The following is a 16,743-nucleotide window of genomic DNA, read 5'->3' as shown; positions in this document are numbered from 1 at the left end:
ATAACTGATAAATTATTTAACTGGCAGGGCTTTCACGGCGGTCCAGTGGTTAAGAATCTGTCCGGCAATGCAGGACACAGGTTCAATCCCTGGTAGGGGAACTAGGATCTCACATGTCTTGGAGCAACTAAGCCTGCACGTCGCAACTAGAGAGTCTGTGTACAGCAAGGAAAGATCCCACAGAATGCACTGAAGATACCGCACGCTACAACTAAGACCTGACACAGCCAGATAAATAAATAAATACTTTTTTTAAGATATATTGGCAAAAACAATGGAAAAATAATTTTTAAATTCTAAATATATTATTAAGTTGACTGTTACCTGCTTAAGTTTAATTGCAGATAGTATTTTTTCCACAACAACATCCTGTGGCTGGCTCCAGATCGAGGCAGTTCCGTTGTTGGTAATATAGGCTTTACATGCAGATATCATCTGATTGGTCACCTGGAATTTTTCAATGAAATGACGTCAAGTACAGTAAGCAGCCATCAAGCATAAACTGGGCTAGAGTGTCCTCAGCTCTTCTAACCTCTCTGAGTATGACATCTGTGAATAAACCTTTGGGTTTATGTTTTTCCTTCACAAGTGTGATCAAGCACTAACTCTCTTTTTTCCTAGCTTTACTGAGGTATAATTGACAAACAAAAATTGTATTATGCTTAAGGTGTACAAGTGATGCTTGGTATACATATTCATAACAGAATGATTAGCACAATCAAGTATTAACACATCCAACACCTCACATAATTACTATTTGTGTGCGTGTGTGTTGAGAAAACTTAACATCTGCTCTTTAGCAATTTTCAACTATACAACACAATACTAAACATAGTCACCAAGCTGTATATTGGGGCTTCCCTGATAGCTCAGTTGATAAAGAATCCACCTGCAATACAGGAGACCCCGGTTCGATTCCTGGGCCAGGAAGATCCCCTGGAGAAGGCATAGGCTACCCATTCCAGTATTCTTGGGCTTCCCTTGTGGCTTAGCTGGTAAAGAATCTGCCCACAATGTGGGAGACCTGGGTTCAATCCCTGGGTTGGGAAGATCCCCTGGAGAAGGAAATGGCTGCCCAGTTGAGTATTCTGGCCTGGAGAATTCCGTGGACTGTACAGTCCATGGGATCACAAACAGTCAGACTCAACTGAGTGACTTTCACTTTCACTTTCAAGCTGTACATTAGACCCCAGAACTCAGTCATCTTACAACTCTAAGCTTGCAGCCTTTGACCAACATCGTCCCATTTTCCACACTCTTCCAGCCCCTGGCAACCACCCATTCTACTCTCTGCTTCTAGTCAACCTTTTTAAATTCTACACAGCTATTATCAAAAGTGAAAGAAAGTGAAAGTGAAGTCACTCAGTCGTGTCTGACTCTTTGCGACCCCATGGACTGTAGCCCACCAGGCTCCTCCATCCACGGAATTTTCCAGGCCAGAGTACTGGAGTGGGTTGCCATTTCCTTCTCCAGAGGATCTTCCCATCCAGGGATCAAACCTGAGTCTTCCGCATTGCAAGCAGATTCTTTTACCATCTGAGCCATGAGGGAAGCTCCTATTATCAAAATGATTCGTAAAATCACAGAGTTGGAGGCACTACAGAAAATCAACAATTCAGACCCTCACGTTAATGCAGGATGAATGTCTTAGCCAACCACTTCCCTACCTAAAAGCTATCAAGAGCTTTCCTAAGTCTCCTTCTTCAGCAGCCTTCTCTAAAAATCTAACTCACAGTTTCCAAGTGCCATGAAAAGAACTGTCCACCCTGATCATTTCATGACACCATGATCTGTAGCAGAAAAGTCAAAAGCAGAAGACAATAGAAAAAAGAGTAAATATAATGTATGTAAAGCCAACACTTTATCCCTTTAAACTTAAAAAAAAAAAAAAAAAACTTCAGAATTCTACTGGGGATTTTTTAATTAATTAAAATTTTATTAATTTTAAAATTTTAAAATTAAAATTTAATTTTAATAAATTAAAAGGAAAATGGGATGACTGTACTGTATGTATGCCTGGGATTGCAGTGCAAAGGTTAGGTGGAACAAGACTGGCCATGTGTTGACAGTGGGTAATCTGGGTGATATGCACAAGGGGATCCAGTATACAATTATATTTCCTTTTGTGCCGCTGCAAATTTTTCATAACGAAAGGTTTTTGAAAATGAGAGAATTTTAAAAAAAAATGAGAGAATTAGGTTCAAATTAGGTTTCACAGTTAGGTTCTAAAACAAGCCTTGCAAATAAAGTGCATGAAACCTGGACATGCATCGTAACACAGATTGACTTTTGGGTCTTGCACTCGGGAAATGCCCCTCCTGACTTCAACATAACATTAAAGTGTGAGGAGTATAGAAAAGGATTTTGTGGGTTCCCCTCCTGTCTACCCAAATATGAGAGCAGATGAGATGGTTGGATTGCATCACCGACTCAATAGACATGAGTTTGAGTAAACTCCAGGAGCTGGTGATGGACAGCGAAGCCTGGTGTGCTGCAGTCCATGGGGCTGCAATGAATTGGACATGACTGAACTGAACTGAACTGAACTGAACACAGTCCTGAGGAGTGGGAAATGCCTCTATTTTAATACAACATTTAAAATTTTCACCTTGGTAATGAAAAAGTCATTTCCTTCTTAGAGAGGAAATGGGAAAAGCAACACTGTTCACCATAAACACTTATGAGTTAGGACATAAGGTTTAAACATCATTATGTTTTCTGGCAGAATCATTATAATTGCTTTATGTATTACTGGAACATTGCAGTGGCTTTTATTACCATGATTACTGTTCTAATAACACCAAGTAAACAACTTGGCATGAAATAAATTTGGAACAGCAGCACATAAAATATGAAACTGAAGATGGCCAGTTAAATATAGCTTTTCTTAATTAAAATTCACCCAATAGGAAGAAATCATGTGCTAAATATCATAGGGAAAGAAATTCTAAAAAGAATCTTTTTCCATTTTTATTACATAAACAATATAATATCTTTTATAATTATTACTTTGGGAAATAATGCTTTATGATTTGCTAAAATCAGCTTCCCATGTATGCTTAATTCTATTTCTATCAAGAGATTAAGTCTTTTTGGTAAATTGTAGGATACAGAGACATTGGATTGTGCCAATGTGGTAATTTCTAATTATAAAAAACAACATTAACCATTGACAAGGAAATCTAAGTGACCACGGACTCTACACCAGGCTCTTACCTTTACAAACAGAGACGTGATCTTCTCAGAGGTGTTATAGTAATGAGAGATACTGTAGATCATTTTAATTGCATTTACAAGAGTAGGAATAGCATCAATCATGGATATCTGGAAGACAGCACAAAACTTTTCAGGGCAACATATCAAAGTCAGCAAAATTCTAACAGACTAATCACTCTGTCCTCATTAGAATAAAATTTAGGTAAAAGACTTTTATTTAAATTTTAAAATATTATCTAACATGCTATATAAATATAACACATTGAGGAGTAATCTCATCTTGATTATTTAGTCATATGCGGTTAATCAAATTTTGTCTCAATGCAAGAAACACTAACATTCTGTTAAGGACAAGGATTGTGTTAGCAGTTAATTTTGTAATAAATAAAACCAGGAACAAATGAAAGTTAAAAGATTTTTTTTTTAAAGTCAGCCAATAATTCTTCCCACAGTTGTTTTGAGTATAGTTTAGGATGTCAATTGCTATATTTATGGGAAATGGAATATACAATAAATGTTTTTAAAATATAATGTATATCTTAGAAAACATAGGAAAATATATATATGTAGAAACAGACATGTGTGTATATGCATATATATGTATTAGTTCAGTTCAGTCGCTTGTTGTGTCCAACTCTTTGTGACCCCATGAACCACAGCATACCAGGCCTCCCTGTCCATCACCAACTCCCGGAGTCCACCCAAACCCATGTCCATTGAGTCGGTGATCCCATCCAACCATCTCATCCTCTGTCATCCCCTTCTCCTCCTGCCCTCAATCTTTCCCAGCATCAGGGTCTTTTCAAATGAGTCAGCTCTTTGCATCAGGTGGCCAAAGTATTAGAGTTTCAGCTTCAACATCAGTGTATACATGTATGCATATACATGCACATATAATTTTCTTGAGAATAAAAAGAGGTTTTCTAAGACTTTTCCAACAAACTGCAATATTCATGAACCAAAATTCCACACTCATTTCAGCTAGTGTAAAAGGGTCATGAGTAGAAGACTAAGGAGGTGGAAATTTCGACTCACAGGGTCACTGCTGTACAAGGGGTCACAGCACTTCTCAAGTGTATACAGATACTTGACATTGTCCTTCGCTTCATTAGCTGCATCAGTGATTCGAATATCCGTCTCCCGCCATGTCTACGCACAATACAGGAAGGAAATTTTAACGCAATTATTAATAGAAAAAATTCCAACTAACAGCTGCATAAAAGTCATCCCAAGTCCCAGGGGTCCAACTTTCAGTCTCTCCCGTGCCTCTTACATAGAACTCAATCCAGAGGGGTGAGGGGCACTGCCACGCTGAAGAGCAATTAAAATTTTTCGACTAAGTGTTTAAAGGTATCTCTTCCAAGCCTTCTCTCATGAAATCTCTTCAATAACTAGGACAGAGCATCACGGCGGGGAGGGGGGCAGCACTTTCATATTTACACCTACACGCCTTCTCCTCCACAGCCTGCTGAATCCATTTTGCACCTCACTCTGACATTCTCTATGACCAAGAACTGAAGGAGGCCTCCAGCCAACAGACAGCAAGGAACTGAATCCCACACGGGCAACCTGGAGGAAGATCCTCCCCCAGTCAGGCCTTCAGATGAGCCAGCATCCTGACAACAACCTTAAGAGATCTCCAGTCAGATGATCCCAGCTAAGCTACACTGAGGGCTTCCCAGGTGGCTCAGCGGTAAAGACTGCCTGCCAGTGCAGGAGATGCAGGTTCAATCCCTAGGTCAGGAAGACTCCCTGGAGAAGGAAATGGCAACTTGCTCCAGTATTCTTGCCTGGGAAATCCCATGGACAGAGGAGCCTGAAGGGCAACAGTCCATGGGGTCACAAAAGAATTGGACACCATTCAGTGACTACATAACAACAATAAGCCACACCCAAACCCCTGACCCACAGACTATGTGGTGATATTTATTGTTTCAGGTGGTGAAGTTTTGGGGTAATTTGTTACACAGGAATATAAAACAAATACACCAGTTCTAAAAAAAAATTAGAAAAGTTTAAGCCTTCATTATTACTACTCCTCATTGGTCTGAATTCATAATATATAATCATGTTATTATGGTACATATTAATGACTTGCAATGCCCTCTAGTAATACAGATACATATGTGTGTGTGAATATGTGTTAATCATTAAGTTGTGTCCAATTCTTTGCAACCCCCATGGACAGTAGATTGCTAGGCTCCTCTGTCCATGGGATTCTTCAGGCAAGAATACTGGAGTGGGTAGCCATTCCCTTCTCCAGAGGGATCTTCCCCACCCAGAGATCAAACTCGGGTCTCCTGCACTGCAGATGGAATCTTTACCATCTGAGCCACCAGGGAAGCCCATTCATACATGTACACCAGCCGATAAATACCTTTCATTCAAAGGCTATTTCTACAGTTTATAAAATTACAAAAGGGCAGTAACATTTAATCTTAAAGTTACTTTTTCATTAATGTAGAATAACATTTTTCTGTTCCAAATTACTCTATGACATATGCATAAAGAACTTCCATTCCCAGTTCATAAAGCAAAAAGCAACCTTGAGAAGTTTTGACTTGGCAGCAGCAAGCACTGCCAATGCAGCCTTCACATCTGGGCTCTTCAATTGATCCAAAAGGTAGTTAAATTTAGACAGTCTTTTTTTCCAGTACTCCAACTCTGCTCGAGGCCCAAGGTCATCCGCCTCCTTCCGCAGCTGGTTGTTTTCAGCAAGGACCTGTGAATGCACAGGAGAACCATGAGCCAATGAGTCGGCTGGAGAGTTAAAAGTTACACATAAGCAAAATATAGGGAAAGAAGTAAATTCTGCTATCTGAGTCATGATATATTTTTATTCATTTGCATGCTTTGAATGACAGCCTTTTACTAACCTGAGATGTATCCATTTTTTAAATTTCAAAAAAATTTAGTTGACTCATTCTAAGTTAAAACTACTTGTTTGAGGAGCTTTCATGACCTTTTGGAGGACCTGATCTCAGAAACTTTCTTTGGTTTATTCACTTAGAACCTCAGAGAAACACAACCTTGCGAAGTCCTCATGCCTTCAGTTGGTTAATTTCCATTATTGATGTAACATCAATAATTGGATGTAACACCTAGCTTTCACTTTTCTGAAATTTTTTTTAACAATTAAGTCCAAAGCTTTGTTTTGGAAGACACATTGAATTAGAAAACTCCTGTACTCCTATAGGCATTCTCTCCAGAGTAACTACATCTTGAGGAAAAACCTGGCCAACTGCAGTGTTTTAGGTAGACAAGTATATAAAGTCATTTCCTGTCATCTCCTAGAATTCTTACTATCTCTTCTTAACTAATGACGATACATTAACATTGCAGTGAACCTTTCATCTTTTTTAGGGACTTGCAGTAAAATACTTAGGCAGATGGAACAGGGATGTGATACAACCTTCTTCCACTGGCTGATTCAGTCACATGGCATGTGAACTAGTCAGTGTTCAGAGAGCTAGGTCTGATGTTTGGTTTCTGCAAATTACCTGTTCTGTTTGTTTGATCCATACTTTCATACAACCTTCTATTTTTTCCATAGTCTCAGGGTTATTAGCTAGAGTCAAGAAGTCTATGGGTTCCTTCAAGGTTTTCAGTTCAAATATGTCACACTTTTGAAGGTTCACCTAATTACAATGAAAGTTAAAGAATAAGATGATGTTACTTTACACACACACACACACACTTCTGGTTGATCCAGAAGGATCTTAAGGAGATTCTCTCTAACTACCCTGCTCCCTGGGAAACGCTCATGAAATCAGTGTAGGAATCCTCCTTAGGTATTGAGCACACCAGTAAAGTTGATTGGTCTGAATTAAAATTTTGTGTCAAAAAAAAAAAAGTGTGAACTGCAGACAGACAGACAGACAATATCACAGAACTCGGGAATTGATAGGGAACTTGGAAATTAAAGAATCAACCCATGAAACCAAAGAAAATGGGGACCTTCAAAAAATGACTGAGGGGAGGGTAATCTCTAATCTATCACATTCTTTTTTGAAACTAACCAGAGGGAAAGACTCTCATGTCCCTGTCCAAAAAAAAAAAATCTTATAGTTACTAAGTTCAATGGCAAATACACCAATTCATTTGGGGAGGGAGGGGTAGAGAGGGGTAGGAAAGAAGGTGTGTTGGATTTTGACTTGACAGAGAAACCAAAGGGATCTTCCCTGGTGGTCCAGTGGTTAAGAATCCATGCTTCCACTACAGGGAACCTGGGCTCAGCCCCTGGTTGGGGACCTATCACATGCAGGGCACAGCCAAAAAAAGAAAAACAAACCCAGGATTTTTTACTTCCCTCACAGAAAGAATCTACCTGCAATGCAGGCGATCCCGGTTGGATTTCTAGGTTGGAAAGATCCGCTAGAGAAGGGATAGGCTACCCACTCCAGTGTTCTTGGGCTTCCCTGGTGACTCAGCTGGTAAAGAATCCATCTGTAATTCAGGAGACCTGGGTTCAACCCCTGGGTTGGGAACATCCCCTGGAGAAGGGAAAAGCTACCCACTCCAGTATTCTGGATTGGAGAATTCCATGGACTGTATAGTCCATGGGGTCACAAAGAGTTGGACACAACTGAGCAACTTTAATTTTCAACCCAAAAGCCTGGAGAAGGCAAAGGCAACCCATTCCAATACTCTTCCCTGGAGAATCCCAAGGACAGAGGAGCCTGGTGGGCTATGGTCCAGAGGGTCACAAAGAGTTGGACACGACTGAAGCAACTTAGCACGCGCACACGCAATCCAGAAGTACCTCAGTATTTAATAAGGACATTTTCCTCCTGGGAAAGGTGCAGCTAGCCCTGTGAGACTCTAAATTCAGATTTCAGCACCCACCCCCAACACTGCATCTTCCACCTGCCTCCTAGACCTGGCCTTGGTTTTATGGGGGAAGCTTCTGCCTTTCGTGAAATGGCACCGCCTCCCTCTTGTGTGAGATCCAGCCACTTTTTTAATACCTCTACCACAATATGAAGTGGAGCCCTGTGGAAGCAGTACTCTTTTCAGGAGAATAACTATTTAATTTAGTTCAACTTGCATTTAGGTGGCCTGCATCATAGTCAACTACGAATATAACTCAAATGTTCGCTGGAGCCAACTCCCCCTGTGTGGATATCATTTACTCAACTCTCCCATCCCACATCGTTTAGAAAGCCTACTGTCTGCCTCCCTGCCAACATCCCAATAGGTCCCAAAGAGTCTCAGTATTTCCTGGAGAGCAGTGAGCATTATCTTGTCATTGGTCTCACAGGATCCATTTCTGTGTCTCCCACTCATGCCTTATCTGGGCTGTCATCTTTCATGGTTTTGCATTCACCCCACCTTCTACCCCAAGGAATCACTAACACAGGCTCACTGTAGGTGGCACAAATTTTACTGATGCCAAATCCCACAAATGCCAAACTTATTCTTTGTGTGTGTATGTGTATGTGTGGTTGTGCTGGGTCTTCACTGTGACAGGCAGGCTTCTGTAGTTGCATCACATAGGCTTATGGGATCTTAGTCCCCTGACAGCAGGGCTTCACTGATGGCACAGACGGCAAAGGATCTGCCTACAGTGAAGGAGACCTGGGTTCGACATCTGGGTCAGGAAGATCCTCTGGAGAAAGAAATGGCTACCCACTCCGGTATTCTTCCTTCTTATTATGTCTTTAAAAATCAAGTAGTCTCTGCTTCCCTGATGGCTCAGACAGTAAAGAATCCATCTGCCAACACAGGAGACTCAGGTTTGATCCCTGGGTTGGGAAGATCCCCGGAGAAGGAAATGGCAACCCACTCCAGTATTCTTGACTGGAGATTTCCATGGACAGAGGAGCCTGGTGGGCAACAGTCCATGGGGTTGCAAAGAGTCAGACATGACTGAGCAATTAACACTTTCACTTTCAGTTCCCTGACAAGGGATTGAACCGAGGCCCCCTGCATTTGGCACATGGAGTCTTATCCACAGGACCACCAGGCAAGTCCCTGCCAAACTTCTTCTTAATGGCCCTTTAGATCACTGGCTGGACCACAGGACCCAATCTGTCTTCAGATATATCCATTCGTCTCTCCTCCTGCCTCTTCAAAATTTCCTCCCATCCCTACCATCATCATCACCCCCCAACCTCCCCATCACCACCACCCCTGAAACACACACCACACTCTGGCTCCAAATTTCTCCTTCTAAGTTGCAGAGCAATACCAGAAGCACTTCATGCTCTTCTTGCAGTCCAACATCTGACATGACAGAGTAAAACTCTCCACCATGGCCAGTATTTCTAAGGAACCCACAAAGCACTCATTGCTCCAAATGACAGGAATTTAAATCTAGTCACCACCACATTTTCAAGGGACAATAAAGCACACACAATATATTTTCAAGATTTGCAAAGTAGTGGAATCAAGACCCTCTAAGAGAAGTATTACACACCTAGGTGTTGATTTGTTCACCATCAGATACTTTTTGAAGAAATAACATAGTTGTTCTTACCTTCTCCTTCAAACTCTCCTGTGCGCTGGCCAGGATGCTCACAAAGCCTTCCAGGGAGCCCAGGAACTCCTGCCGAAGGCTGGAGGCTTCCGGAAGGCCCTCGAGCTCACTCCAGCCATGGCTCGTGGCTCTGAGAGCGGGAATGAAGATGTCAGACAGCAAACGTCTCATGCTGTTGAGCAGACCCCCGTCTGCGGTGTCAAGCATGTTGAAGCTCACCTCCTGCAAAACAATGGGGAAAAACCTTTATCGTAAAAAGGATCTTCAACTGCAATCTAGCTACTGTCATTCATAAATGAAGACCTGCCAAATGAGTAAAGCAGGGACTTCCCTGGTAGTTCAGTGGCTAAGACTCCACGCTCCCAACACAGGGGGCCCAAGTTTGATCCCTGATCAGGGAACTAGATCCCACATGCCATAACTAAGACCCAGAGCAGGCAAATAAATAAATGAGCTGTAACAAACACATGAAAAGATGCTCAACATCACTCATTATCAGAGAAATGCAAATCAAAACCACTATGAGGTACCACTTCACGCCAGTCAGAATGGCTGCGATCCAAAAGTCTACAAGCAATAAATGCTGGAGAGGGTGTGGAGAAAAGGGAACCCTCTTACACTGTTGGTGGGAATGCAAACTAGTACAGCCACTACGGAGAACAGTGTGGAGATTCCTTAAAAAACTGGAAATAGAACTGCCTTATGACCCAGCAATCCCACTGCTGGGCATACACACTGAGGAAACCAGAATTGAAAGAGACACATGTACCCCAATGTTCATCGCAGCACTGTTTATAATAGCCAGGACATGGAAGCAACCTAGATGTCCATGGGCGGACGAATGGATAAGAAAGCTGTGGTACATATACACAATGGAGTATTACTCAGCCATTAAAAAGAATACATTTGAATCAGTTCTAATGAGGTGGATGAAACTGGAGCCTATTATGCAGAGTGAAGTAAGCCAGAAAGGAAATTCTTTTTTAATATTCATTTATTTATTTGGCTACACTGGGTCTCAGCTGTGGCACTTAGGATTTTCAGTTGTGGCTTGCAAATTCTTAGCTGTGGCAAACAGGATCTAGTTCCCTAACCAGGGATTGAACCTGGGCTCCCTGCACTGGGAGTATGGTGTTTAAGCCACTGGACCATCAGGGAAGTCCCAGGAAATTCTTTTTGAAAGAAAAAAATCTCACTGTTTTACATTCACACAGATACATATAATGTTATATCAATTTTCATTAATAAACTGACTATTAATTCCTCTTATTCAACAGATTTAAAGGAACCATCCTCTTGACTGCTTACTTTAAGTGACTTGAAAATATTGCTGTGAAAGCAGTTTTAAATATTTAATGAATACAGTGGTAGTCTCCATGGAAGGTATCTTGAGGGTAGAATTTTTGTGATTTTTAGTAATTCAGGAGCTGTTGCCTCTTACCCGATGGATGTTCTCAGGGGTGATAGCTCTGGCAGGGTTGGTCCTGATGAAGAACACACACACCCCAGTAAGAGCAACATCTTTTCCCTCGGTCACAAACACCTTGGGTTTTTTCATCTTTCCAGAAACAGAGTTTACTCCTCCTGGAGAGCCAAGTTGCCCTACAAATGAAAAGGATTTTAGTCCCACAAATGCTATACTACGTCCACGTGGTCATCTCTTAGAATGAGGCTTCCCTGTTAAAATACTGTCATGTTGACTCATCCTGGTGCCCTACAAGCTCCATCCCTTGGACCACCTCTAGCCTGAACCCTAAAGGAATCTCAAAGGATCTGTTTTATATAGTGATCATTTTGAGACAGACAAAAATACTGAATCCCTGTGCTGTACACCTGAAATGAATCTAATATTGTAAGTCAGTTATACTTCAATAAAAAATAAAGAATAAAAAGTAAATGAAAGGATCTGCTTAATTCCAGACCACAAGTTCACTTCAAAATTGGTGCTCCAGGGAAAAACAGAAATGGAAGAAATAGGAATGAGAGTTCTGCTGCTGCTGCTGCTAAGTCGCTTCAGTTGTGTCCAACTCTGTGCAACCCCATGGACTGCAGCCTATCAGGCTCCTCCATCCATGGGATTTTCCAGGCAAGAGTACTGGAGTGGGGTGCCATTGTCTTCTCCAATAAGAGAGTTCAGTCCAGAGCAAATTCTTGCTGGAGCTGCAAGTCATCCTTGATGGGGCCATCAAGGGGCCAGTGAGAAAGGGTGAAGGAGGAGACAGCATCTACTGGTAAATGTTGTGCATCAGGGCTTCTGCTCAGTACCATGCATGCGTGCTAAGTCTTCAGTCAGGTCCGACTCTTTGCAACCCTCTGAACTGTAGCCCTCCAGGCTCCTCTGGGATTTTCCAGGCAAGAATACTGGAGTGGGTTGCCATGCCATGATCTTCCTGAGCCAGGGATCGAACCCACAGCTCTTATGTCTCCTGCACTGGCAGGCGGGTTCTTCACCACTAGCATCACCTGGGAAGCCCTGGCTGGTACCATGTCTACGTTTTTGAAACTGCTTGCAACCCTGAGGACAGCTGTGACCCGCCTCAAGTCACACACCAGGAGAGCCAAGATCCAAATCCAGTTATGACTGCAGAACCTCTACATCCTGTTGTTCTGATCCAGCTGGCCCTCCAGATCACCGGAGTCAGAAAGACGCAGGGGAGGCAGGACAGCAAAGTGATGGCTGATGTGGGCTCCACAGTCAGTCTCCCAGGGTTTCCACCTCCGGCTGCACGTCCTAGCCATTTACGTGGAGCAAGTTGCTGCACGTCCTAGCCATTTACATGGAGCAAGTTAACTTCGTCTTTTGTTCCTCTGACATCTCATCTGAGCAAGGCCTGAGAATTCCAGGTCAGCTAGCTCACAACAGGTGCCAGCCAAGTAAAAACTTCACTGCTCCCTCTTCCCTCTTATCTCTGCCCTGACACACTCAAAAACTGTGGTTAACAGGATGGGGGTAGGGGGTGGAGGGGTGAGTTGAAGGAGAAAAGGAGACCATCTGCTCCTCTCCCACTGCAGATACTGACCCTCAGAGGCCTCTGCTGCAAAGGTGGGTGGGATGAAAGGAAAGGGGGAGGGCCAAGAGTGGAAGAGATTTAACTTTAGATAAACTAGTTTTGATCAACTGGATATTTTTACTTTCTGAATTGAGGCTGTGTTTGTAATTGGACGCAACCATGGGAACTTTTATTCTTTTTTTTTTAACTGGGTTATAGTTGCTTTACAATGATGTGTTGGTTTTTGTTGTACAATGAAGTGAATCAGTTATATACGCCCCCTCCCTCTTGAGCCTCCCTGCCACCCACCCATCCCCCATCCCACCCCTCTAGGTCATCACAGACCACCTAGCTGAGCTCCCTGTGCTACATGGCAGGTTCCTGCTAGCTATCTATTTCACACAAGGCAGTGCCTATAGGTCCGTCCCAATCTCCCAATTCATCCTTCCCTTCCCCATGTCCATAGGTCCATTCTTACATCTGAGTCTCTATTCCTGCCCTGAAAATAGGTTAATCGGTACCATGTTTCCACATATATGCGTTAATGTGTATTTGTCTTTCTCTTTCTGGCTTACTTCACTCTGTATTTTTATCTAAAAGTATCCAGCAAAGTTCATGGGGTTGTCTGAATTGCAATTTAAGTTCAGAAGAAAAGCTGCTCCTACTGAAAAGGTTTAAAGGGAGAGTGGGGAAGAAAAACAAGCTCGCACTTACGTTCACACCCCTGCACCCTGTGTGCCATGTAAGGTGACACACAAAGGCCAGCCTCACCCCGTGCAGAGTTCATGGCGAACTTCACATTCACTCAGTTAGCCTAACTCAGCTTGTGCTTTGCAATCTGGGACAGGACTCAAAATTTGTCTTGTTTTGATTTTTTTACTCAAAATACAATGCCCTTTCTGACCACAAAATATAAAGCAGATAATCTGGGGGAAATGCCAGTCACTTATGCATGCATAATTTCCTCAGTTTTTAAATAAAAAATCATGGTCATATTCTATGCCAAGAGCAACAACTATCTTCTCTTCCATCAAAAAGGTCACAAGGGATTGCATATGATATTTTAATATAATCATAATATATTTATGTCCTTAGTTTGGCTTTAAAATTATATTAATTCACATAAAAGTAGACGGGGATATATCAATAGAATCCACATAGAGATTTGCAAGTTTATCTTAAGTGAAAATGACTAAACTTGTCATTCAATATTATTCATTTGAGTCACAGTCAGTAGAAAATAAACATGATGTGATATTTAACTAAAAAAAAAAACTCCTATTACACATCTTGGCAATAATTCCTATGTTCAAAAGAAATAGAGAAGAAACAGATGCCCAGTGGAAGTTCTAGAACATAATGGCACAGAATGAACTAACATGTAAGGAAAGGAAATCTCAAAATGTAAATTATTTTATCATTCTCTAGCTACCAGCACAGCCTGAAAAGGAAAACAAAATATCCCAACTGAAGTTAGAACCAGGCTGCAGAGCCACCGTTATCTGTCCTTTGCTTGAGGTACAAACAGGACCTGTTTCACTGGGCCTCATCCCCCACTCCTCACCTGTCCCATCCCCCAGGATAAAGTCCTCGCAGTGGCCTCTGCTTCATGCTGTCCTTGGGTAAATCTAACAACACATTTCTGGGTTATGCGACATCAACTTTAAATACCTGTTTCCACTACCTCCACATCCTGATAGTAAAACATGAGGTGACGAAGGCCTCCAGCAGCAAAAAGCTGATCGATTCTTTCAATCTGGGAAAAAGGAAAAGCAAGGTAATGGCTTTGTTCTGAATCAGAAACCAGGTTTAAATCAGCATTTATTATCATCTTTCTTATTCAGGTAAGATTTCAGTTTACCCAAACCATATAGAGCACATTTCTTATAACATAAAAACCACACAAGAATAAACATCTTACCACAGTAAAGGCTAAATTCAAAGAAGTGATCTGATGAATCGTAAAAGTATTTGCTACATCCACACATCTGAAAAGAGATTGTCCCTTAATATTGGCTAATTTCTTAAAGTGCTGAGCTGTTACAGGCAGATATAAATATATTTAATTTTTCACCCAGTTACAGATCAGAGAGACCACACCTTTCAAAATGCAGTCTAACACACTACAGAAAAATATCATTAAAGTCCAATAACCTTGGAAAACCACCATGATGAGAACATGTATGACTACGGAATGCTCCACCGTCTCACAACTTCGTCCCGTCCATGAGGTTCTGTGTACATCTAAAGGTCTGCCAACTGGCCTGCTCCATGGCAGGATATGGAAGTCAAGGTCAGGAACAAAAGAAACCAGAGTCAAAGCCAGGGAACTATGGCACGACTCAATCTCCCAGGATAGAACAGGATAAAGTCAAAAAAAAAAAAGATAAATTAGCAGCTAAGAGGAGATTCTGTTCTCTAACCTCAGATTCCAAAATGGCACCCAAGCCCAGCTTCACTGACATCTCTCACTGTCAGAGATGTCAGATATCTCTGACATCTCTGTCAGGATCATGGAACTCAAATGATGATTTTAACATGGAGAGCTGGAGAGCCCCAAGCTCATTCTGCCATCACCATCACCTGTATCGAGTCAGAATGGGGTCCTGTCCATGTTGAAACAGACACCCTTCCCTAAGGCCCAGCACAGACCCTGCCGTAGGACAACATGAACTGTGCCCTCCATAATCAAGTCAGTGGGAACACAAATGCATCGCACCTGATTCCCCTCAAGAATGGCATCCTCCACTTCAGTTTTGTTTAGGTCCACACAGGAAGCTACAATCCCAAATAAATAGTCATGTCTCCCATCCAGACGAGCCCGCTTGGCTTCTTTTTCTTCCTTCAGTCTTTGCTAAAAAAAGGGAAGAAAAATGTTATATGACAACCACTGTTCTCAAATGGATTCACTCTAATTCATTTTGTAATTTCATACTACCATTGCTTTTTCAAGTCTTAGGTATTCAGCTATCACACAGCTTAATGGTACCACTTTTTATGTACTATCTTCTATATTTAGAAATAATGTTATTTCTACTATGGAAATGAGATGTGCTCATTGTTTTGAAATTATATAACACAGATAAGCCAAAAGAAGAAGCAAAAGTCACCTGCCAACCAGATAATATTACTGTTAACATTTTGTTCTAAATCTTTACAGACTTAATTTCATACATATATAAGCATTCAAAAGACCTTATATATAAGACACACAGCAAAATTTTTTAAAAATCTCATTTTTGTAAACATTCCCTATGCCACTAAAGTAATACATATTCTTCTACACTATTCCCTATGTTTCTTGCTTGTCTAAAAGTTCATATCTGGTCTTGAAATTAATTTATGAATAGCATTGCTTACTTTTTACCTGTTGACTGTTAATTACAATAATAAACAAGTTTAGTGCCACCAATGTTGCAGTTTGAAGCGTATCTTTCCATGTGTGCTCTGTTCATACAAACATATACAAATATATATACAGATTTCTATTTATATTATACTATAAACATTTTTCATGCATTTTCCCTTAATAATACATCATAGACTTCTTTCTAGTTTAATACAGACTATTCTAACTTGCTTAATGGCTGCAAAATATTTAACAATATGGATAATTATTCAACCATTTCACCATCAATCAATATTCAACTTCCAATTAATCTTAAGTATGTGCATTATCTTTAATGCTAGCCAGTAGCTCTGAATCCTTCTTGTTTTTAACAGTTGTTAAACCCCAAATATGTATGAGCACTACAGAGGCAAACACTACCCAGTGACCTCAAAAAACTAACAGACTGGTTTGCAGAATATGAGCAGAAAATGTAAACAGGACAGACTGGCATTATGGTTGATACAGGAGCATAAGATTTATGCAAGGGCATTCATGGGTCTTCAGAGATGGAACCAAAGGGAGAATCCCCCTCTAGCCCAGTGCTGAGGAGGGGTGGAAGGTACCGGGAAAGTTTCAGGAAGAGTTGACTTAAGCCTGGAGTTGAAGGAGATTTGACTACACTACCTGGGACAGAGGCATTTCTGCAGATTCAAAGGCCAAAAGGCATA

General features: G+C 41.4%; 1 protein-coding gene across 2 annotated transcripts in view; it reads right to left on the bottom strand.

Moving 5' to 3' along the window:
• Positions 1-16,743, bottom strand: part of DNAH5 (dynein axonemal heavy chain 5) — a 324,445-nt gene that overhangs the window by 240,281 nt on the left and 67,421 nt on the right. For both annotated transcript variants that reach the window (XM_027520119.1, XM_027520118.1), the window contains exons 2-10: positions 15,404-15,538; positions 14,356-14,440; positions 11,136-11,296; positions 9,695-9,916; positions 6,717-6,854; positions 5,762-5,938; positions 4,252-4,365; positions 3,217-3,324; positions 325-447 (exon numbers count right to left, since the gene is read on the bottom strand). In XM_027520119.1, coding sequence (XP_027375920.1) covers positions 325-447; positions 3,217-3,324; positions 4,252-4,365; positions 5,762-5,938; positions 6,717-6,854; positions 9,695-9,916; positions 11,136-11,296; positions 14,356-14,440; positions 15,404-15,538 — 1,263 coding nt within the window. The remainder of the gene's footprint in view (positions 1-324; positions 448-3,216; positions 3,325-4,251; positions 4,366-5,761; positions 5,939-6,716; positions 6,855-9,694; positions 9,917-11,135; positions 11,297-14,355; positions 14,441-15,403; positions 15,539-16,743) is intronic.

Source organism: Bos indicus x Bos taurus, chromosome 20, assembly GCF_003369695.1.
Source record: "Bos indicus x Bos taurus breed Angus x Brahman F1 hybrid chromosome 20, Bos_hybrid_MaternalHap_v2.0, whole genome shotgun sequence".
Taxonomy (NCBI): domain Eukaryota; kingdom Metazoa; phylum Chordata; class Mammalia; order Artiodactyla; family Bovidae; genus Bos; species Bos indicus x Bos taurus.
Note: the sequence above shows the minus strand (reverse complement) of the source record. Positions and strands in the feature narration are given on the sequence as shown.